At 47.7% G+C, this 23,374-nt stretch overlaps 1 protein-coding gene across 2 annotated transcripts in view; it reads right to left on the bottom strand.

The window, feature by feature from the left end:
• The window catches only part of MOCS1 (molybdenum cofactor synthesis 1), a 285,312-nt gene that overhangs the window by 223,742 nt on the left and 38,196 nt on the right, over window positions 1-23,374 (bottom strand). For both annotated transcript variants that reach the window (XM_085610229.1, XM_085610231.1), the window contains exon 3: window positions 1,988-2,155. In XM_085610229.1, the coding sequence (XP_085466355.1) occupies window positions 1,988-2,155 (168 nt within the window). The remainder of the gene's footprint in view (window positions 1-1,987; window positions 2,156-23,374) is intronic.

Here is a 23,374-nt window from a genome sequence, read left to right as displayed (position 1 = left end):
ATAAATATATAGTGGTATCGTAAGTGCATTGGGTCTTACGTTTACATACATGCATGAGAGTCCTATTAGTAGCAGATGAGATCTCCATATGTTTTAGGACACAACATTAGTAAAAACCTATGTGGTCTAAAAACATGTCGGGTGACCAATGTTTTGTAAAGGCATGCAAAGTATTTCCCTGCGTTGTTCCATCATACAACCCTTTGTGAGTCAGAATAAAACGTTCGACTCTCTATTAATGAAGTGCAAAGAAGGCACAGTTATTTAATAAGTCAATATGAATATTACCCAAATGTTTCCATTTGAATCACAATAAAATGTGTTGGGGGCTATTCAACAAGGCATGTAAGAGGACTTAAAAGAATGCTGCAGGGATACTGCTTTACATACCGCAACATACCATTTTGAATAGTCCAAAACAATGTACGTTTTAGGACCTCTCTTTATACTGCCCCCCTTGCAGCCATAAAATTACTAATCAGTTGATCCATTAAATTACTAATATAAGGCTAATCACTCATATCATCTAAATTCCCCCACAATGTCCATATCAGATAATTCAATCTCAGTAGAAAAAGCATCTATTTAGGCATTCATTTAAAGTTGCTTGAACATGACAGAACCAGTAATTTATTGTGCAGAGTTTGTTTGTATAACATTCTGTAAATGACTTGCTGTTACGGTGTTGTCAGAGACTGAGACACTGTTTGTCTTTCCTTAAAAACACATTGCCATACATATGTACATGTGTAAATAATCCTGTCTTTGTCCAGTCTCTCAAACTGATCAAAGTTTGACTTGATTGCCCTGCTCCAAATGCTTTTTGCCAAATACATAGCAATATTCTCCAAGAGTAGAACTATGTTAATTGATGTTCCCGATTTGTTTTAAATCTTTAATGAAATATATATTCCCAAGAAGTGGAGCTGCAGCATTTGTTCCCTGTGAAATGGATGCAAAAGATGAGCAGGCAAGTGTTCTTGTTCCCTTGTGAAGTTGATACAAATATCCGGGTCAAGGGCAAAGACGAGATATGTGCTTACAATACACAGTAATCTACTGTATGACATTAAAACTGCTCCAATCTTCATTCCTTTAACAACATTAATGTCAAAAACATGGATTGATTTATGAACAATGAGTGTTGAAAATACTAAGGCAATGCATGTCAGCGATTTAGTTCCTTACTTATTTCAAGTTTCACTTAATCTTGCCTCCCTCGAGAGTTAGCTATTTAATCATGTGGTGTTTCTGTCTCGATTTTATTCTGTGCATACTTGAGCTGTACAGGTGTTTATGAGTGGCTTTGACTGAGAGCTCTGACGCTGAAGCCAAACCAAAGTGCCTGTGAGCAGGTTGGCCTCTCTGCAGAGCACACAGAACAATAATAATTTATTCCAGTTGTAATTGCAATTTTGTGAAAACGTATGTGAAGGGGGTACACAGAAGACAAAACAGTTACAAGGCCAAAGTAAAATAAATTGCTGAGATGCGAGTGAGTGCAGTGTATGTTTGGATGTGGTGAAGAAGGGGAGATTCAAGAAAGTGCATTTGGGGAAGAGTGAAAAGAGGGTGCTGAACAGGAAAGAGAGGTGGTTGAAGATGTGCAGCTCTTTTTTTCAATCTTTTCTTCTGGAGGAGGATCCAGCCTGGACCCCACGTTTGTCCATTAAGCCTGCCCATGTCGCTCACTACATAAAAGTCATACCAAACCTTTACGCACCACCACTTTCAAATGTCACCAGCTGCCAATGGACTGAACTGACAAAAAATTACTCCTAACTATGAAAGTAATTCAATGCCTCATCACAACTGTTGTATTGATTTGGTAGAACGTCCTGATGCTCCAACTAGAGAGATCATTTTACACATTCAGGAACACATTCTAAAGACTCACCTGCTTTGTCTCAGGGATCAGTCTCTGCCATCGTAACAATTAAAAGATTAGACTGGTTCTAGAGTAGTGCACACAAAATCCAACACTTACCAACAATGTCAACAACGTCTGGACGGATGAGGGGCTCGCCACCAGTCAGTCGGATTTTGTCCACCCCTTCTTTCACGAAAAGTCTAGCGAGAGTAATGATCTCCTGGGTAGTTAGGAGCGCACTTTTGGGGGTGAGCGGAACTCCTTCCTCTGGCATACAGTATTGACCTAAAGAAAGTAGATGCACTGATTAAACATCTCAGACAATTATTTTAGGAGCAGTGCAATCTCAAAAGGGTACACAGATGTCCAACAGTTAAACAGGACATATGCAGATACTTTCTCTGGCACGGTGTTATGTTCCCGGGTTAGGCCCATATAGTGAAGCTGCTCATTTCTTACATTATCCTCGGTTTCACAGTAACATTTCTGACGTGAACTTTGGCACATATTTCCATGCACAACTATGTTGGATTTGTTTCTCTGAAATTACTTTGTTTACACATCTTGCTTCGCACAACATTATCACGTTGCCTCGAACATCATGTACGAGGCCTCTTCACGCACTAGCTACAAAAGTTCTATCTTCATCTGCGGGGCAACAGAGCTATCGACATATCCATAACATCACTAATCTGCATGTACATCGCAAGGCTGCTTTCCATTATAAATAATGAGCATCCCGATAGATTAGCAAAGGAGACACTTCAACTGACACCCAGGGTCCCTGCACGTTAAGACTTCACCACGCTGCTGTCTGACATCCCTGTGAGGGGGTGTCCAGTTCAAGATCAAGACGGACTCTTGGCTTCAGACGTACACACACTCTAGATCTAGATACATGTAGAGTAGAGTTTTGCATAGTAGGAGTATGCCCAATTCCTGCATTGTTTCTATGCCTGCAAACATACACTATTTTAGCACCATGGTAGCACTGTATCTATTACTTATGCTCTTGGTGCTTGTAATCACTTTCATCCACTTCTGTCTACTGATTATCACAGCATGTATTCTGTATAAGAAGAACGTTGGTTCAATAAATATATTGAAGACATCCCACTGTGTACTCTGTAAACCTTTCTGAGCACTAGAAAGCACAAGTGACTGAGCGAAAGGTTCTGATCGGTTTCCACGATCCCTGTGGGGTTAGGGTTGTCATGTTCAGTACTTGCCAGAAACTATTCACTCCCTGGTAAGGCTAGGGGTCCTTATGGTGGCAAAATGAGCTAGCTGGTCTCTAGGCTAATAAATACTGCAAGGTGCCTGGAATCAGTTTAGGCACCTGTTCTGCTTGGGTTTTCGGATCAGATAGAACCCGCTCAGCAGAGCCTCTCTAACCCAAACCAGAACGTTACCCCCTCCCTAGGGCCTATTTACACCTAAATAACCACATATATGTACCACCTAAGGACAGGGAATTCCTACTATATATACCAAGACCTACAAGTCACAGCCTCGCGGTCCCAAACGGACCCAGGACTTCCTGCCCGGACGGCAGCCACAGACTTCCTGCCCAGACGGCAGTCACAGCCTCGCGGTCCCAAATGGACCCAGGACTTCCTGCCCAGACGGCAGCCACAGCCTCGCGGTCCCAAACGGACCCAGGACTTCCTGCCCAGACGGCAGCCACAGCCTCGCGGTCCGAAACGGACCCAGGACTTCCTGCCCAGACGGCAGCCACAGCCTTGCGGTCCCAAACGGACCCAGGACTTCCTGCCCAGACGGCAGCCACAGCCTCGCGGTCCCAAACGGACCCAGGACTTCCTGCCCAGACGGCAGCCTTAGACAAGTCACAGCCTCGCGGTCCCAAACGGACCCAGGACTTCCTGCCCAGACGGCAGCCACAGACTTCCTGCCCAGACGGCAGTCACAGCCTCGCGGTCCCAAACGGACCCAGGACTTCCTGCCCAGACGGCAGCCTTAGAATCAGTGTTACTATATATCAGATCACACAAAGACAGCTAGTTGAGCACAACTTGTTCCCCAGTTCGAAGGGCTCCTTTCTCCCTTATTCAGTTACCACCTACCTGCATGTTACTAGAAGAATAGGTTACCCTCTTACACAAGAACACGTAGCACATATTGCTTTACTACAAACTGAATACTTTATTTAGTTATTACATGCACACTCACGGAACATAATACATATCACATAACCTGCAAAGAAAAGTGAAAGATTAAGTTGTACACTCTAATAGTAAGGGGTTGACATCACCTTGGTCGTATGTAGCCTGCACTCAATGGTCATCTAGGTTCCCTTCTCGTCTGCGCCTCGGCTTCGCCTGGAAGTCACACCTCCGCAATCACGGGTTTACTCCCGTCTCCCTCTCCGAGTCACTGGGACCTCTTCCTCATCGGCTACTCTCTTCTCTTTGGAATATCTATCTCTCGGTTTTTCTCCACCTCCAAGTTTGTCATCTGTCTTCCCTGGAATAAGTAGCAGCTTTACTACCAACGGCCAGGTGCCGCCTATGGACTAGAAGCAAGTGCCAGTATCTGCCTCAAACTTTTACTAATATAGACGTGCATTTCCTCATGGAAAATTCCAGCCCGTAACCTGCCGCCCACCAAATTCTTGTACCTCCCCGTGCCAAGGACACGTTCCCAGCCGGCCGGCCTGATGTAGTGTCTTCGGCATGAAGAAAAATACAATCCTTCGATAAGGGCCGGCCTGAACCGGTTCTCTCCAAGCGAATAACACCTCCTAACTAAAACACTGCCTATGACCTAGAAACATCCCGAGCTGCCAGAGCAGGAGGAAAGATGGAGTCTCTCCCGTTTAAGGCCTACCAGGCCTGAATTCAGCACGGCTCCATGAAATACCCTCACTACAGAACAGATTACCCCTAATGCTAACGAATCTATCCCCTAGGATATATATGCAAACGCTGATCTATGGGGAAGAACACAGGATCATGTCGAAGTGCCTAATAAATAGGCTCTATACACTACTCTAACCCTTAGACTTGAATGGAAAGAGACTGAAGTCACCTAAATCACCCTTCAACACAATAAGACCGGAAAAATCGAGCAGTACAGCACCTCACCCAAAGTTTATGTTGTCCAACAAGTGTGCAGGTCCTACGGATTGGTAGCAGCTACACGGCAACGGTGCAGGTTTTGTTCAGAATCCAATACTTTGAAGGGGGATACACGACTATCAAGCCGCCAACTAGTCACGGCGGAAGTACCATGGACATAATAGGGGACCTCGGTCCTCCTTCCCAACTGAAATGAATGGTTAAGTTTTGTTATATTGATTTGTGTAGCGCACTAATCACCTGAGAGTATCCAGCTACTTATAGTATAATCAACAATTAAAATTAACACAACAATAGTGTCCAAATCAGTTATCTAGAGTCACCAAATACTGATAAACTCTAAATTATTGCATTAACTTCTATACAAGGTGACGCAATTAATTGTTTCTCCCATATGCAGGCAACATGCACAACTGCCTCCAGTCATGTAGCTGCTCCGCGGTGTACCTGTTCAGTGACTGCAGAAGCAGGCACAGCCTCTGTAACTATCCTTCGTCAGCCTGCTCCGTGAACTAATGCATAGGCTACAAGAATCCGTTCCTATCCCAACGGTCCCAGGTTCAAATGACAACGGTTTCACTCACCTTTCGTCCTCCCGCGGTCCTCAGTAATACCACTGTGTTGTGAAACTAATCCATAAACCGCAGCTAGGAACCAAAAGTGAAGGTGCAGTGCAGAGATGCTGCAGGGAAAGCTGCACTGCTGCTGCTCGTGTCATATTAGCTGTGAGTTAATGAAGGTTGGTGAACATCTTCCAGTGCACCAGAGCTGACAGGATGGCATGATCAGCAAGGAAGGAGAGGTCATGGTCCAAGGCACTGGAGTTAAAGAGGGTAGGGTGCAAGCGACAGGACAGGGTGGAAATGGGACTGCAGGACGCAAACGGTGGGTCTAAGTGGGAGAACACGGTGCAATGGAGATGAGCGCAGGCTGTAAGGGGGAGAGAACACGGTGCAATGGAGAGGAGCACAGGCGGTAAGGGGGAATGAACAGTGCAATGGAGAGGAGCGCAGGTTGTAAGGGGAGAGAACACGGTGCAATGGAGAGGAGTGCAGGCTGTAAGGGGGAAGAGAACACGGTGCAATGGAGAGGAGTGCAGGCTGTAAGGGGGAGAGAACACGGTGTAACAGAGGAGCGCAGGCTATAAAGGCGGAGAGCAGGTGCAATGGAGAGGAGCGCAGGCTGTAAGGAGGAGTGAACACGGTGCAGGAGAGGAGCACAGTCTGTAAGGGCAGAGAGAACACGGTGCACTGGAGAGGAGCGCAGGCTGTAAGGGCAGAGAGAAAACGGTGCACTGGAGAGTTGCGCAGGCTGTAAGGGGGAGAGAACACAGTGTAATGGAGGAGCGCAAGATGTAGGGAGGAGAAAACACAGTGCAACGGAGAAGAGCGCAGGCTGTAAGGGGGAGTTTACACGGTGCAATGGAGAGCAGCTCAGGCTGTAAGGAGGAGTGAACACGGTGCAATGGAGAGGAGCGCAGGCTGTAAGGGGGAGTTTACACGGTGCAATGGAGAGGAGCACAGGCTGTAAGGGGGAGTGAACACGGTGTAATGGAGAGGAGCACAGGCTGTAAGGGGGAGAGAACACGGTGCAATGGAGAGCAGCTCAGGCTGTAAGGAGGAGAGAACACGGTACAATGGAGAGGAGCGCAGGCTGTAAGGGGGAGTGAACACGGTGCAATGGAGAGGAGCACAGGCTGTAAGGGGGAGAGAACACGGTGCAATGGAGAGAAGCTCAGGCTGTAAGGAGGAGAGAACACGGTACAATGGAGAGGAGCGCAGGCTGTAAGGGGGAGAGAACACGGTGCAATGGAGAGCAGCTCAGGCTGTAAGGGGGGAGAGAACACGGTGCAATGGAGAGCAGCTCAGGCTGTAAGGGGGAGAGAATACGGTGCAATGGAGAGGAGCTCAGGCTGTAAGGAGGAGTGAACACGGTGCAATGGAGAGGAGCGCAGGCTGTAAGGGGGAGAGAACACGGTGCAATGGAGAGCAGCTCAGGCTGTAAGGGGGAATGAACAGTGCAATGGAGAGGAGTGCAGGCTGTAAGGGGGAATTAACAGTGCAATGGAGAGGAGCACAGGCTGTAAGGGGGAGTGAACACGGTGCAATGGAGAGGAGCGCATGTTGTAAGGGGGAGAGAACACGGTGCAATGGATAGGAGCACAGGCTGTAAGGGGGAGAGAGCACGGTGCAATGGAGAGGAGTGCATGCTGTAAGGGGGAAGAGAACACGGTGCAATGGAGAGGAGTGAAGGCTGTAAGGGGGAGAGAACACGGTGTAACAGAGGAGCGCAGGCTATAAGGGCAGAGAGCACGGTGCAATGGAGAGGAGCGCAGGCTGTAAGGAGGAGTGAACACGGTGCACTGGAGAGGAGCGCAGGCTGTAAGGGCAGAGAGAACACGGTGCACTGGAGAGTTGCGCAGGCTGTAAGGGGGAGAGAACACAGTGTAATGGAGGAGCGCAAGATGTAGGGAGGAGAGAACACAGTGCAATGGAGAAGAGCGCAGGCTGTAACGGGGGAGAGAACACAGTGCAATGGAGCAGAACACAGTGTGTAAGGGGGAGAGAACACGGTGAAATGGGGAGGAGCACAGTCTAACGGCGGAGAGAACACTGTGCAATGGAGAGGAGCGCAGGTTGTAAGGGGGAGAGAACACGGTGCAATGGAGAGGAGCGCAGGTTGTAAGGGGGAGAGAACACGGTGCAATGGAGAGGAGCACAGGTTGTAAGGGGGAGAGAACACTGTGCAATGGAGAGAAGCGCAGGCTGTAAGGGGGAGTAAACACAGTGCAATGGAGAGGAGCGCAGGTTGTAAGGGGGAGAGAACATGGTGCAATGGAGAGGAGCACAGGCTATAAGAGCGGAGAGCACAGTGCAATGGAGAGGAGCGCAGGCTGTAAGGAGGAGTGAACACGGTGCAATGGAGAGGAGCACAGGCTGTAAGGGGGAATGAACAGTGCAATGGAGAGGAGTGCAGGCTGTAAGGGGGAGAGAACACGGTGCAATGGAGAGGAGCGCAGGTTGTAAGGGGGAGAGAACACAGTGTAATGGAGAGGAGCGCAGGCTGTAAGGGGGAGAGAACACGGTGTAACAGAGGAGCACAGCCTATAAGGGCGGAAAGCACAATGCAATGGAGAGGAGCTCAGGCTGTAAGGAGGAGTGAACACGGTGCAATGGAGAGGAGCGCAGGCTGTAAGGGCGGAGAGCACGGTGCAATGGAGAGGATCGCAGGTTGTAAGGGGGAGAGAAGACTGTGCAATGGAGAGGAGCGCAGGTTGTAAGGGGGAGAGAACAGTGCAATGGAGAGGAGTGCAGGCTGTAAGGGGGAAGAGAACACGGTGCAATGGAGAGGAGTGAAGGCTGTAAGGGGGAGATAACACGGTGTAACAGAGGAGCGCAGGCTATAAGGGCAGAGAGCACGGTGCAATGGAGAGGAGCGCAGGCTGTAAGGAGGAGTGAACACGGTGCAATGGAGAGGAGCACAGTCTGTAAGGGCAGAGAGAACACGGTGCACTGGAGAGGAGCGCAGGCTGTAAGGGCAGAGAGAACACGGTGCACTGGAGAGTTGCGCAGGCTGTAAGGGGGAGAGAACACAGTGTAATGGAGGAGCGCAAGATGTAGGGAGGAGAGAACACAGTGCAACGGAGAAGAGCGCAGGCTGTAACGGGGGAGAGAACACAGTGCAATGGAGCAGAACACAGTGTGTAAGGGGGAGAGAACACGGTGAAATGGGGAGGAGCACAGTCTGTAACGGCGGAGAGAACACTGTGCAATGGAGAGGAGCGCAGGTTGTAAGGGGGAGAGAACACGGTGCAATGGAGAGGAGCGCAGGTTGTAAGGGGGAGAGAACACGGTGCAATGGAGAGGAGCACAGGCTGTAAGGGGGAGAGAACACTGTGCAATGGAGAGAAGCGCAGGCTGTAAGGGGGAGTGAACACAGTGCAATGGAGAGGAGCGCAGGTTGTAAGGGGGAATGAACAGTGCAATGGAGAGGAGCACAGGCTGTAAGGGGGAATGAACAGTGCAATGGAGAGGAGTGCAGGCTGTAAGGGGGAGAGAACACGGTGCAATGGAGAGGAGCGCAGGTTGTAAGGGGGAGAGAACACAGTGTAATGGAGAGGAGCGCAGGCTGTAAGGGGGAGAGCACAGTGCAATGGAGAGAAGCGCAGGCTGTAAGTGGGAGTGAACACAGTGCAATGGAGAGGAGCGCAGGTTGTAAGGGGGAATGAACAGTGCAATGGAGAGGAGCGCAGGCTGTAAGGAGGAGTGAACACGGTGCAATGGAGAGGAGCACAGGCTGTAAGGGGGAATGAACAGTGCAATGGAGAGGAGTGCAGGCTGTAAGGGGGAGAGAACACGGTGCAATGGAGAGGAGCGCAGGTTGTAAGGGGGAGAGAACACAGTGTAATGGAGAGGAGCGCAGGCTGTAAGGGGGAGAGAACACGGTGTAACAGAGGAGCACAGCCTATAAGGGCGGATAGCACAATGCAATGGAGAGGAGCTCAGGCTGTAAGGAGGAGTGAACACGGTGCAATGGAGAGGAGCGCAGGCTGTAAGGGCGGAGAGACCACTGTGCAATGGAGAGGAGCGCAGGCTGTAAGGGTGGAGAGAACACGGTGCAATGGAGAGGAGCGCAGGATGTAAAGGTGAGAGAGCAGTGCAATGGAGAGAAGGGCAGTGTGTAAGAGGGGAGAGAACACAGTGCAGTGACTAGGATCGCAAGCTGCAAGGGGGAGAGAGAACACGGTGCAATGGAGATGAGCGCAGGCTGCAAGGGGGAAGAGACCACTGTGCAATGGAGAGGAGCGCAGGCTGCAAGGGGAGAAAGTACACGGCGCAATGGAGAGGAGTGCAGGCTGTAAGGGGGAAGAGAACATGGTGCAATGGAGAGAGAGCAGGCCTGTCTTATGCACAGAAATACTTTCTCCTCTCCCTTCTAAGGCCAGCTGAAACTGTGAGCAGTGGAAATGGGTCTGTAAAGAAATACTTTTGCCTCTCCCAGGTCCAGCGCCGACTAGGGCGGACAAAATGGGGAAGAACCTCACAAGCTGGGGGCAGGCTTTTCTCCTCAGTCCAGCTGGAGAGAAACATTAATGGGGTTAACTTCCCAGAAGCTGTCAGGACTAGTTAATTGTCTAGAAGACCCAATTAAACACTCGACCATCCAGGAAAAAAGCTATGTTGCCCTGTCCATTCTGGGCCAAAATAACAAAGGGAGAATAGACAAGGTAGGACAGTTTCAAAATGGATTGAGCGAGGAGAGCAATGTGGAGAGAGACAAAAAGGAAAGTGAGACAGTAGAGTGGAGAAGAATGACAAACATATGTGAAGAGGAAAAGAGTGGAGTTTCTACATACCTCGCTAGCCGTGAGGGGAACGGCTCTCCTACCCGGAGCTTCTGGGCAACCTGCTGCAGTGCTGTGAGGGGAACGGGGGTTCTCGCGTAAACTACCATCCCCAGCATTCCCTCTCCCGGGCGCCTGCCTACAGCGTCATCAGGCTGCGCCGGGGAGGGTTAAAGGCTGGGACGAAGAGCCGCTGCGCGGGATGCGCGCGGGCGAAGCCCGGGCCAAGGGCGGGCCCGTCCCTGCCCGTCAAAGCCCGGAAAAGGCTGGGCTGGGCCTATTCCCTAACATTTGTGGTGGGACTTCGCTCTGCCACAGCTCTCCTCGTCGCTGCTGTAAGGAGTTGGCGCCAAGAACTGTGAGTTGCCAGTGGGATACGCTACTATTGTTTTGCTGTGCATCATATCAAGCTTCAGTGCTATACTAATGGAAGGCGGGTTGCTCGCTAATAAGTGTGGCCGTACTTGCCCCAGTAGCATGTCTAAAAGGAGGGCTGGTGACAAACCGGGGGGAACACTCGACGATTATCTAATAAGAGCAGAGTCAGCTTTGAACCTCGAGATTCAAGCGGTGGAACGTAGACTCTCCCTAGATCCCACCAATTCTTCCCTTCCATGTGCCCAGATACAGACTGGCTCGCCTGCCTATGATCATACTAGCCCTATTGATGGTATCACCTCTCCTCCCGCTCTTACTCCCCCCGTGCAGGAATCTTTGGGCCCAGTTCAGGGTTATGCTTCCTTTCAGAGTCCTTCCAGGGTTACAACAAGAGGGAGGATGGCCAATAAAGCTAAAGGCAATACAAAAGTCGTTATTAATAAACAACCGAGAGGTCAGGGAAAGAGTAAACTTACTGTCGAGTCGCTCTCTCTTAAGCCTAGCGGGCCCCCTGTAGAAGGGAGTGTTTTGGACCTAAACATTATTCCTACTAGCCAGGCCCAGTTACAACCTCTTTTGGATTTACTTCCTGCCGGCCTTAAAGATCATCTATCCTGTCTCCTTGTACCTGTACACCAAAAATTGGATCTTGTAGCCAATAGGTTGGACCAATTGGAAGCTAGATTTTCTGGTAACAAGAGCTTAGTCCCAGGGCCCCCCTTGCCATCAAACAGGGTGTTGTCAGTGGAGTTGCCCAACGAGGCTGGTAGCTCAAGACCACCAAGACCAGTGGGGGTAATGCCTTTGCTACCATCTATAGGGGAAGAGAACGTTACCGCCCCAGGTCATGCTGCTGTTACCGACAGGAGTATTTATACTCGTCATGACCTGCAAAGATGCCCCTCTCAAGTCAACAGGGTTGGTACTGAAGGGGTGGGAGCGGGGCTCTCTCCACCCCCCACTAGTCTACACCTTCCGCCCCAAGCCACCCCTTACACGATCATCCTGGCAAATGTTCCACCACTCCTGGAAGGATCTTACGAACATTGGTCCAACCTTAAGAATAAATCCCTTCATTACTTGAGTTCCAAAATTGGTAACAGCAAGGCCCTATTTGATGACTTCAATATGGTTAGACGTATTAATTGGATCGGTCAGTCCCACAAGTCTTTTCCTGGGGATTGTGTTGTGTTAAGCTTCAGGTCACCTGCTCTAGTCAAGTACATACTGGAAGCTGCCCACCACCTCCCCCATGCCCCTAACACAATTAAGATCCTCCCTTTGGGCTTCTTTTATAGGCCAGGCTTTTTACAACCCCTACGGGAAAATTGTAATTTTCTAACATTTCCCGTCAGGTCTGACATGCCCCTTGCGACTTTCAACCGCTTTGATATTCTTTCTACACTGGAGGATAATGATTGACACATGGATGGCTCCCTACGTACCCCAGTGCTTGCCCTAGGGTTGGTGGGTCCTTATTGTCATCTGAGCCACGATTTTATGATCAAGACACCCCCCCCTAAAGATCGTTCCTGTTTGATTATCTCACCTGGTCACATCTTGATACCATCTGTTGAAACGTTCGATTCTCATCATGTCTCGGGTCAAGCAGCTGAAACCAGGGTTGAGAAGTCTACATTAAAATTGGGCTCCTGGAATATTGCAGGGCTGGGGTCAAGGCTCGAGATCCCTGATTGGGCTGACTTTATTTACGAGTTCGAAATATGGACATTTCAGGAGACTTGGGCACTGCATCCTCACTTTCGTACAGGCTTTTTGAATTTCCACAAACCTGCTGTTAAGAGCCATAGAGGCAGACCCATGGGGGGCTTAACCACCTGGATCCGTCAATGTGAAGGTGTTACTGTGTCAGAGGTTACAATTGATAGTCCTGATATTTTGATAATCAGGGTCAAATCTTGTAGCGGCCCCGATTTTCTTATAATTAACATCTATGTAAGAGGTCTCCCGGGAGGCAAGTGCTCTCCCACTTGTCTTCTACTGGAGAATTTTCTGGAGACCGCTTCTATGTTCACGTATAAGATTGTGGCTGGAGATTTCAATGTTTGTTTTGAGCCATTGGGGGCCGATTGTGGGGACTTCACCGAGGAAGAAGATTCATCCTGGGGTGTTCCCATGTTGGAGCTGGAACCAGTTAACAAATGGTCTCAAGCTGCTCTTTTTATGAAGGGTTTATGTTTAAATCAGGGCATGAGAGCAGTAAATGGGCGAACTAAATCTGACAGGATGGGGAGGTTTACATTTGACAATGGTAGGTCAGGGAGCCGAATTGATTATATATTAGCCAGCTTGGATTTGTGGCCACTCATAGACGACATGGTGGTAGTAAGTAGAGTCGAGAGTGATCACAATCCCCTTGCACTGTGTATCAAGGTTAATACTTTTGCAGCCTCCCCTACCTACCCAGATGGCAGTTCCCCTATAGATGTCATTGTTACCAACAATCTTAGAAGGGTGAGATGGCCGAAGATCGCCACTTGTGAATCTTCACGTGTGGCCATCAGGGAATTAATCAACAGTACCCTGGTCACACTTAATAAAATGGAATCCCAAAACTTGATTAAGGATAACATCCGGGATTCCCACCGCAAACTCTTCACGGAGCTCAAAACTTTTTTTGTGAAAAGCCAACCCGCCACCGGTAGGGGTAAAGAGTTGAGACCACGTACATGGTTCAACAAGGATTGCAGAATGGCTCAAAGTGCCCTGAAAGAGGCCATTAAATCAGGCTCTATTTCTATCATCCAAAAGTGTAGACTTGTTTACAAAAACGCCCAACACAAGGCCAAGCAAAATTGGGATGAGGAGCGTTGGAGGGATTTATATCAGGCTTGTCATGATCGCAACATGGTCCAATTCTGGCATCTCCTTAAATGGGGTAACTCCCCCTCGGATATTCGCCCCTCTAATCAAGTAGAACCACAACAATGGGTAGCGTATTTTGAGGAACAATTTAAGGTTGGTGCTTTAACGGACAGGCAGTTTTCTTGTCCTCTAGTTGTAGAAAATACATTAAAATTCTCCCCTGATGAAGTTAAGTTAGTCCTACGCTCGATCAAGAGTGGTAAAGCCCCAGGACCTGACTGTATCCCTCCTGACCTATTTATTCAGGAACAAGATGCATGGATTCCTTACTTGACCCTCCTGGCTAACGCCCTTGCGGGTGGTGCTGTAGTCCCTGACTCGTGGCTCGGGGCAGAGATACTGCCGATATATAAGAAAGGCGAGCGCTCTGCCCCGGGTAACTACAGACCCATTAGTCTAATAGACGCAGTACAAAAAATTATTGCCCGCCTTGTACTCGGTCGTATCCAAATTTGGATGTCTGACTTTGACGTGCTGTCTCCACTTCAGGCAGGGTTTCGGTCCCACACTGGGACCCTGGACCAAGTATTCAGGGTAGTACTTCTGTATTGGAAGGTTGTCTTTCTGGGGGGAGGCAAATTGTATGCAGCCTTTGTAGACTTAAGGTCTGCGTTTGACCTTGTGCCGAGGGACAAGCTATGGAAAGTTCTCTTGGACATGGGCATGCCAAAAGATCTGGTTTCTTTTTTGGTCACCATACATGAAAATACGTACGCCCGTGTCCGATGGGGTAAACCCGGGGAACTGACCGATAGATTTAAAGTATCCAAAGGTGTACGACAAGGGTGTGTACTCGCACCCACCCTGTTTTCTTTATTTATCAATGGGGTTGTAAACTACTTCTTAAATAGCCCTACAGATGCACCTACATTGGCAGGAATGAAGATTCCCCTGCTCATGTTCGCGGATGACACCCTTTTGATCTCGAGGACGAGACAGGGACTGCAGTTGGCCCTGTCTCGCTTCGAGATCTTTTGCCGCGAGCATGAGTTGGAAATAAACGTTGGGAAGATCAAGTTTATGGTTTTTCGTGGCCCTCGGTGGGTTAAGGCGGAGGTGTGTTTGGGTGGTGTCAACTTATCCCAAACGGCAGTATTTACTTATCTTGGAGTCACTTTTAGCGTGACGTGCAGCTGGTCTCACCAGCTGGATCCTCGCGCTCAAGCATGCCCAATTGGGAGGAGCTTTGTTGAAAGAGCACAAACACTCTTTAACAAAACCAATAGCCCCACTCATGAAGATCTACGGCTCCAAGATTTTACCTGCAATTTTATATGGAGCTGAGATCTGGGGCTTTAATAATTTGTCCAAATTGATAACTGCCCAGAATAAATTCCACCGGTCAGCTATTGGGCTTCCCCAATCCACTCCACGCATCCCTCTTTTGTTTGACCTGGGAATTCAGCCTATAGAGGACTGCGCAGGGTATAGACCCCTGGCGTTCTGGCGCCGCTTGTGGACGACCCCCGAACTATCTAACTATGCAAAAGCCCTTCTGGAGATCAAAGGGTTGGAGGGGTCGCATAGGATTCCCTGGTTGTCTAGCATCAAAACCCTGTTATATGATCTCGGGATGCGTGATCTATGGGTTAACCCTGATACAGAAGTCTTCCCGGCAAAAAAGGTGCTTAAGGATGCGTACTGGAATTACATTAAGAATAGGAGATGTGCTTCCCTTACAGGTTCCACAATGACTGCTTCTTTCCTAGTTTTTAAGGATGACTCTGTCTATGAAAGTTACTGGGATACCATCTTGAAGTTCCTAGATCGTAAGTTGTATCACCAGTTCAGAGTGGGCGCTCTACCACTGCGAGGACTCACCAAAAGTTGGAGTCCTCTTGGTAGTGATAAATGCCCATTCTGTGTTGACAAGATTGAAACCATGGACCACTTCCTTTTTTGTTGCCCAACTTATCAACTTCCTAGACGTATCTGGCTTCGACCTGCATGCAGACTAATGAGCACTCGTTCTGCACAGGTCGCTAGTAGAATTTTGAAAACCGATACTTCCACTCCTATAGTAATTGGTGTTGCTAAATTTATTAGTTGGGCATGGATCCTTAGGGCCAGGAAATTGAAGCCGTAATCTGTGTTCCCTGCTGCCACACAATAGTATCTACTTTGGTCCATGGCATAAACGGCACGTCTCTTTTTGCACTTTATTGTATTTTTTAACATGATGTGATCATTTTTAATCTACTATTTTATCTACCATTTTAAAGGTTTTACAGTCTATTTTTGTATTGTACATGAATTGTTTTGTAGTCGAATTGTCTAATATGTGTAGTATGTCTTTTATGATGCAAATCGAATAAAGACTTTTTGACTGACTGACTGACTGACTGACAAGAAAATAAAGTGAGGAAGAAAGGAAAGGTATAGGAGAGAGGATAAGAGTGCTAGAGAGGCAGACAGATGGGGGAGGGGAAGAGACTAGGGAGAAGAAGTGATGGAAGACAGTGGCGAGAAGGGCACAAATGGTTAAAGATAGAGAGAAAGCTGGAAAGCAAAAGTGGAGAAGAGGGAGACAGGCAAGTGGTAGAAGATGTGGCATAAGAGCCAGAGCTGACGACTTGGGAACTAGGTTTGCTTCTCAGCGTTGGCTCAACATCCTGCGATTCTAGTGTCTATATAGAGCGCTCCAATATCATTGGGTAAAGATTGCTCTATATAAAACTCCAAAAATAAAAGTGAACAACAAAGGAAATGATGGAGAGGAGCGGAAGGCAGCAGAGGGTGTCAAACATTTTCAGGTCTATGAAAAAAAGAATGATAGTTAATACCTCACATGTACAATCCTAAATCTCTCACTCAGTCTAGTGCTTAGTTAAGAGGTTGATGGCATTACAGGAGGTAGTGCTAAATGTAGATTACAATCCACCAGTGAAATTTCCTTCCTCAAAGTAATGGAATGGTAAAGGAAGCTCCACCTGTGGATTCTCCCTTGGTTTAAACGCTGCCTCTAGGCACTGGAGGACTTTCCGTCTGCAGCAAGACAATAAAGGGGACACGTTAGGATATAACTTTAGGTGTAGTACAAAGAAATTCAAGGGGCAGGGGGATGTGAAAGAGACTGACAGGAGAGAGCAAGACAGGAGAAAAAGGGAAGGTCTGCAAGACAGAAATGAATTACAACTTAAAGGAGAGATACAAAATGACAGGAGAATAAGGGTATGAGAGATATACAAATAACTGAAGAAAGAGCCCACAGGGGGACACGAGTGGGAGAGAAAGGGGGATTTGTAGACAGAGAGAAATAGAGGAAAAGAGATGGTGGAAATGTGATAGACTGAAGCATATAGTTGGAATGAGAGAGACCAGGGAGCGGAAAACAAGACGGGTATGATAGAAAAAGGAAGAACTAGAAAGAGGGGCAAAAAGTGATAGGGAGAACGAAAGAGGTGTGCACAGCAAGTAGAAAGGGGTATAGAGACATGGAGAAAGAAAGTCATTTGGAGTGAATTCCAGCAGCTTTTCCGGATTCAAATCAATTCTCTACCCACATTACAAAAGACAGTAAGTATGAAGCTACAGGCAATCCACAAAGACATCACTTGCAGAGAGGCTCTTGAGTGACAACCAAAAGAGGAAGACCTCTGGTTCTTGAGGGTGAACAGAAGCCTCCAGACGCAAAGGATGCACATGGTTCTTTGACTCATTGGCGGATATATATATATATATAGGGATCTTTGGGGGTGGAGAGCACAGACTAACGGACCAATAGTAGGTGATGAACACATCAGGCACCCAAAGTGGAGAAATGTATAGGCCTGAAGATCAAGTGAGGAGATCTGTGGGTGAGCTGCAATGGAATAATGGTGTGTCTAGTGGAGCGTCTAGTCTTGGCCAATGTTACTGATCCCACGAGTTTAGAAAGCTTAATTTATCAGAGATTACTCCCGATACTAAGCAACATTTCATGAAACATCATTATCAACAAATGTGGGCCACTTTTTCCTTCGGTGTCCGCGCCTAAATTTGTTCCCATTCCGACCCTGTTGCTCCCCCGCCCCGTCCCCCAGCTGAATGCAAGCACCGGGTACTCTCGGCCCTACTCCCTGTATTATTTTTAGGAGGACAGATGTCAGCAATGGGAATCACACTCATTCCAACACGAGTCTCTGCCAGTTTACAGTATCGCGATAACAATTCCTGCTGTGTGTACAGACACTGACATCTGGGTGCGAGAGACTTCTGCTTTACGTGTACATGAAGGACTTATGTTACGATCTAAGGAAAGACAATGTAATGGGAGTCTGCAAGAGATTACCCAAAGACGGGCAAAGATGGACAGCCCTGATATAAAAATATAGATATAAACAAAATCATAGCGTGTTAATTACATCTGCATTTTCGAAAGAGGTACCTGTGCGCACTCGCGTTTAATAAGACACGCTATGACACGTGTTCCTCTTAAAAATTCGTGTTTTCAATTCTCCCCTGTACTGAAGTCTAAGTTACAGCATATAGGCAGGATACCTTTTTTTTACATTTAGTTGTTCAGGTACCATACTTGCCTTTCTCAATGTATGTGATGACCACAAATAGTGATAGTTGGAATGCCCAAATTAATCTCAGCCACGGGAAATTACTCAGGGCTACATCCGAGTACATTATGCAGAACTGCATCCTTCAGATGAGCCAAAGACAAGGCAAACCTGCCCTGGGCTCCCTTCAGGAAGCTCCGCCGGCTCTTGAGTTTGAACTGTCAACTGGAGCAGGGTCAAGACTGGTTTGATAAGGCTGGTCCCTGTCTGAAGTGGCATGGTGGGCAAAGGAACAATGAACTGGAAGGAGACCAAGCGTAATTACCCATGGCAAGCACTGCTCCCTCCCCTTGTTTGTCCCTTCCTTCTTTCTTGAACAGTCCAGGACAGTGGCCATTGTCTCAAAACGGATTTTTATTTTTTAGAAAACATTCAATCAATGCAGGGTGTGCACCTCATCCTAAGCCAAAGCTTTCCAAGATGACGCCCTACATTCTCAGTAGTTTCCGTACACTATCTATAGTGTTCTTGTCTGTATAGTTGGACTTTAAACTCGGAATGGGACTGGACCATCAACATTTACATGCAGTTACACAGCAGGATGGATTGGACTGATGTTGAAGGCACCGTTGCAGTCATCTAAACGCATACTAAGACCAGAATTACAGACTGAATGCTCAAGAAACGTTTATGTCTGCACCGTCGCATGCATTTCTGCATTAATCTGCAGAACCCACTTGGGAGTGACTTATCTATGATTGCACTGTGTAGACTGCTCTATACCAAATCCACATAGCTACACAAGACTTTACAAACCCTGATGAAGTCTGTGATATATGCTGTCCACTAGTTCTAGTGTGCACCTTGTATCAGTCCAAACAACCCCTTATGGTGATAGGTTAAAGACAACCTTTATTGAAAGCTAACCTAGTGGTAGCTATGGAGATCAGCCTTCAGGCTAAGTCGCGAAAGAATGTAAAGCAGCTTGTTTTACCAGTCTATAATCTCCTGAATGATCAAATGAAAGGACAACCACACCAGGTATATATTCAAAATATAGGTATTTAAGATAAAACACACCCCTCTAGTCTCTTTATGAGACTGGAGTTCGAAGTACTTAATTTACAAGTTAGCAATCAACAGTAATAGCACAAATACACGTTTGGGCCCTAGGGGCGTACCAAACCATATACCAATAAAGTGGTATAAGAACCACGAATGAACTAGATACAAGGCCTAGAGCCTGTAGAATCGCTGGGACCCCAAGGAACCACCCAAGGTAGTGACACAGGGGACCCACGGGGGCCGTGTGCAGTATGTAAACACAACCGCGGGTTCCCGTTAGCTTCTATGGGCAATGTCGCAGTTGGAAATTTAAAGATTAGGGACACTTAGAATCGAGTCAGGACCAAACCCTTTTGGACTTAGGAAGTTCTAGGGCTAGCACCCACGGGAGCACCGGAGTACTCGTGTTACCTCACCCAGGGAAGCCGGGTGCATAGGTGTCTTTTGGTGTTGGGTCGCGTCGTCGATTTCAATGGAAGCTGGTGAAGAACTGCTGCCGTGAAGAGGAGAAGTGTCCGAAGCGATCCAAGCCTGGATCTAGGATGGAAGGAACCTGAAAGTAGAAGGGACAGAGTCTGGGTCACTTGCCAGTGACCAGGGGTACGATGGACCAATGCCCACAGATGTCGGGTGCTTCAGGTGAGTTGATGGGTGCCTTGACTCTTCAGCCACGAGGTCCAGGAGGCGTCGACAAAGTCCACGAGCCGGATTAGAGCTGTCCCACGAAGTCTGTCGAGTGCTGCGGTGTAGGGGACCAGGATGGACCCAACAAGCCTTGGCAACGGCAAGTCTCGTGGAAAGAGAAGAAAGATGTCGGTGCAGACCAGCAAGGTCTGAGGGACTCACCCAGCGAGGGTAAGTCAGGGCACGTTTGGAGCAACCAGAGAAGCCCAAGTAGAAGAGGAGTGGCCTTCGTGGGAACCCACTAGCCAACGGGCTAGCAATCGCGAAGGAGCCTCGAGCGGTCGCACTGGAACCCGGCCCACGGGTCACTCATGGAGTGGAGGCCAGAGATCTTCCGTGCAGTCAGTGCTCACGGCTGGGGCTACTCGGAGCCCAAAGCAGAACTTCAAGGATAAACAGGAAGTCGATGTACCAGCAATAGTACGCGGTGCCCAGGGGTCACAGTTCCTCGTCACCCACGATAGCCACGGGCCTCAGCTTTGCTGTGAACTCAGGGTAGCCTTGGGGAAGTCAGGAAATCCACTTCTGGTGATGCAGAGACTTTGGTGTCCAACGGGAGCTTCGGAATTGCAGACCGGACAGTTGCTTCTTTGGTGCCTGCCAAGCAGGGGAGTCACTCCTTGACCCCAAGGGAGATTTCTTCAGTCTTCTAGCAAAAATAAAAAGTCGAAGGTCCAGGATATATGTTGCAGAGTTTCGTCCAGGGTAATCTAAAGTCGCAAGGACTAGGTTCCCATACTTATACTAAGTTTGGGGGTTGGACATAGTCTAGGGACCCACCTATGGGAGGGTTTGGAAAGAGGGGTGGTTACACCCATTTCCTTTGTCCAGTTTCACGCCAGAGCAGGGGCAGGTAGCCCCTGCAACCGGTTTGAACTTGACTATGCACAGGGACACCAACTGTGCCCCTAGTGCAGGACTTCAAAGCACCAGAGAGTGCTCCCGCCCTGCCCCAATACACATCTGCCTGTCTGGGGAGGTGGTTACACCTCCCTGGGACAGGAAAGCTATTGTCCAGGCCTCCCCTGCCGGAGTTCCGGTCAGCAGCAGGAGGCCAGACCCGTGTCTGTGGCAGAGGTATCCATTTTGTGATGCCAGGGCTGTAGAAAGTCCTACCAGGTTAGACCAGTGTGAACATGTCTCTCCCTCTAGAAGGGTGGAATGCTACCCCCACCGCCAGAACTGGCAGGGGGGGGTAGTATTCCAAAGCGTTTGACACCAAACGCGACATGTTTCCGTGCAGCCATCCCAAAGTTAGCATTTACCACGAGGTTATAATGAACTTAAGAGTATATGGTCAGGCTGCACCACAAACAACATCATTGGAGGTACTCCAAACGCTGCAGAGGGGCTCTGCTCATGCTGGGGCACCCTCTCTCATAAAAAACAAGCACTCTGCCTTCAGGATTGTTAAGGCCTGCCATAGGAGTGACTTATAGGTTTTATATGCGTGTGTGATGGTAGTGATATAGGTAGCCTATACCACAGTAAGGGGTGCAAGCACCACCTTACCCAGGCTGCAGTAGCAGACCTGTGGTGCCATTTTGGAGTGCTTCCCAGGGGTGGCATAATACATGCTTCAGCCCCTGGTAGGCCTCTGAGGTACCTATGCCCTACGTACATAGTATACCATATACTAGGGGCTTATAAGGCACTCCAGAATCCAATTAGATATGTACCGAATGTACATGGAAACCATTTTAGAGAGGAAGCAGCTAGGTTGGGGTCCTGATTAGCAGGGCCACAGCCAGACTAAGGTCGAAAAACAGTGAAACACCAGCAAAAAGTGGGGGTACCCATGTGAAGTAGATCCTACTCTCCTACAAACTCCTCTTCTGGTTGAAACGTGTTGACTGAGCTAGAGTGCGATGTTTGATGAAACAAATAAAACTTTTAACCATATTAAGACTCCCGCTTCATGATGGACTGAAAAGAAAAAATAATTACTTGTCCATTTAACTATGATAAATATTTGAACTATCGAACTTTCAGATTTTTTTTTAAAATATAGTAAGCACTCTCTCTTTTGTAAAGTTTTCTGGGTATGGTTAGTGGCTCCCGAGCAGTGGAACCATATTTAAAAAAAAGTTATTTATTGAGTTTTTTCATACTTCAACATCATACATACATACATATGTGGCTTGGCAAACTCCTCAGTACATAGTTTTAAGCATCATTTTTCGAAACCAATCAGAACACTAAAACACAGTAACAACACCACAGTACGTCATATACATTGCTCCTTGTGTTAGCTAGTCCCAGGAGACACAATCAATACATGGTTACTGTCAAGACTCTGAGCGCTGCAGGTCCCGTCTCTGCACATAAATCCATTTAACAACTTTATTGCAATACATCCGGGTGTTCCGTAAGATAAACCTCAACAGGACTCCAAATATCCTTGGGTCTTGAAGCGACCGGCAGTTCTTTAGCATATATGTTTAATTGCTCCTTACAATATGCAATGTCTTTGAACCAAGGGACAACCGTAGGTGCGGCTCTCCCACCCCAGCGTTTGGCCACCACCCTCTTTGCCAGAAGCAAAGAGACCATTAGAAATAATGGGGTAACCCAGTGACCCTCAGAACCTGGGTAAGTACATAGAGCAGAAACAGTGGTTCTGTTGGGAATAAGCTTAGTTCAAACAACACTACATGTATTCAACAACTGTTGCAAAAATACTTAGATACAGTTATACAGACACACATAAATACACCAATTTGAGAAACACAAAGTGATTTTCCTTTTCACTGTATTTGAATCCACATAAATATTACTACTATACAGGACTGACCAACAAACAATGAAATAAACCACAAGATACTCAGTGACTAATGGTGCATAATGACATAACAATCAAACATAAATTGACATCAAAACACATATATATACAATGGACAGAAATTACACTTTGAGCACAGATGATCCACAATCAATAGCATATGACACCACAACATATATCCTTCAATGTTCAATCTTTCAGAATGTCTTCTACCTCCAATGCAGAGGTGTTGCGATGGGCGCCGGATTCGCCCCGAGTCTAGCGAATCTGTTTATGGATCATTTTGAGGATAAGAACATCTACTCAGATCAGAATCCATACATTAACAATATATCAGCTTGGAAGCGATATATTGACGACATTGTCATGCTGTGGTCGGGTACTGTGAATCAATTGATGTCGTTTTTAACTTGGCTGAACTCCTGCAGTACTGACATCCAATTCACCATAACTCACAATAAGGATTCTATTCCGTTTTTGGACTTGACATTGGAAGAAGAAGACGGCAAAATAGTGATGAATCTATACAAAAAACCCACCGACAGGAACACCTTGTTGCAATACAACTCACATCACCCTAGGAACCTCAGGGATAACCTTCCCTATGGACAATTCCTGCGATTACGTCGTAATTGCAGCAGAAGAGGGGACTACTTTAAGGAAACGGACATCCTTATTGTCAAATTAAGAGAGAGGGGATACCCGAAGGGTCTCCTCAACAGAGCCAGAAAAAGAGCCTGGTATAGACCACGGGAAACTTTGCTTGAAATACAACCAAGG

Source organism: Triturus cristatus, chromosome 6 (genome assembly GCF_964204655.1).
Source record: "Triturus cristatus chromosome 6, aTriCri1.1, whole genome shotgun sequence".
NCBI lineage: Eukaryota > Metazoa > Chordata > Amphibia > Caudata > Salamandridae > Triturus > Triturus cristatus.
This window is presented reverse-complemented; position numbering and strand designations above follow the sequence as displayed.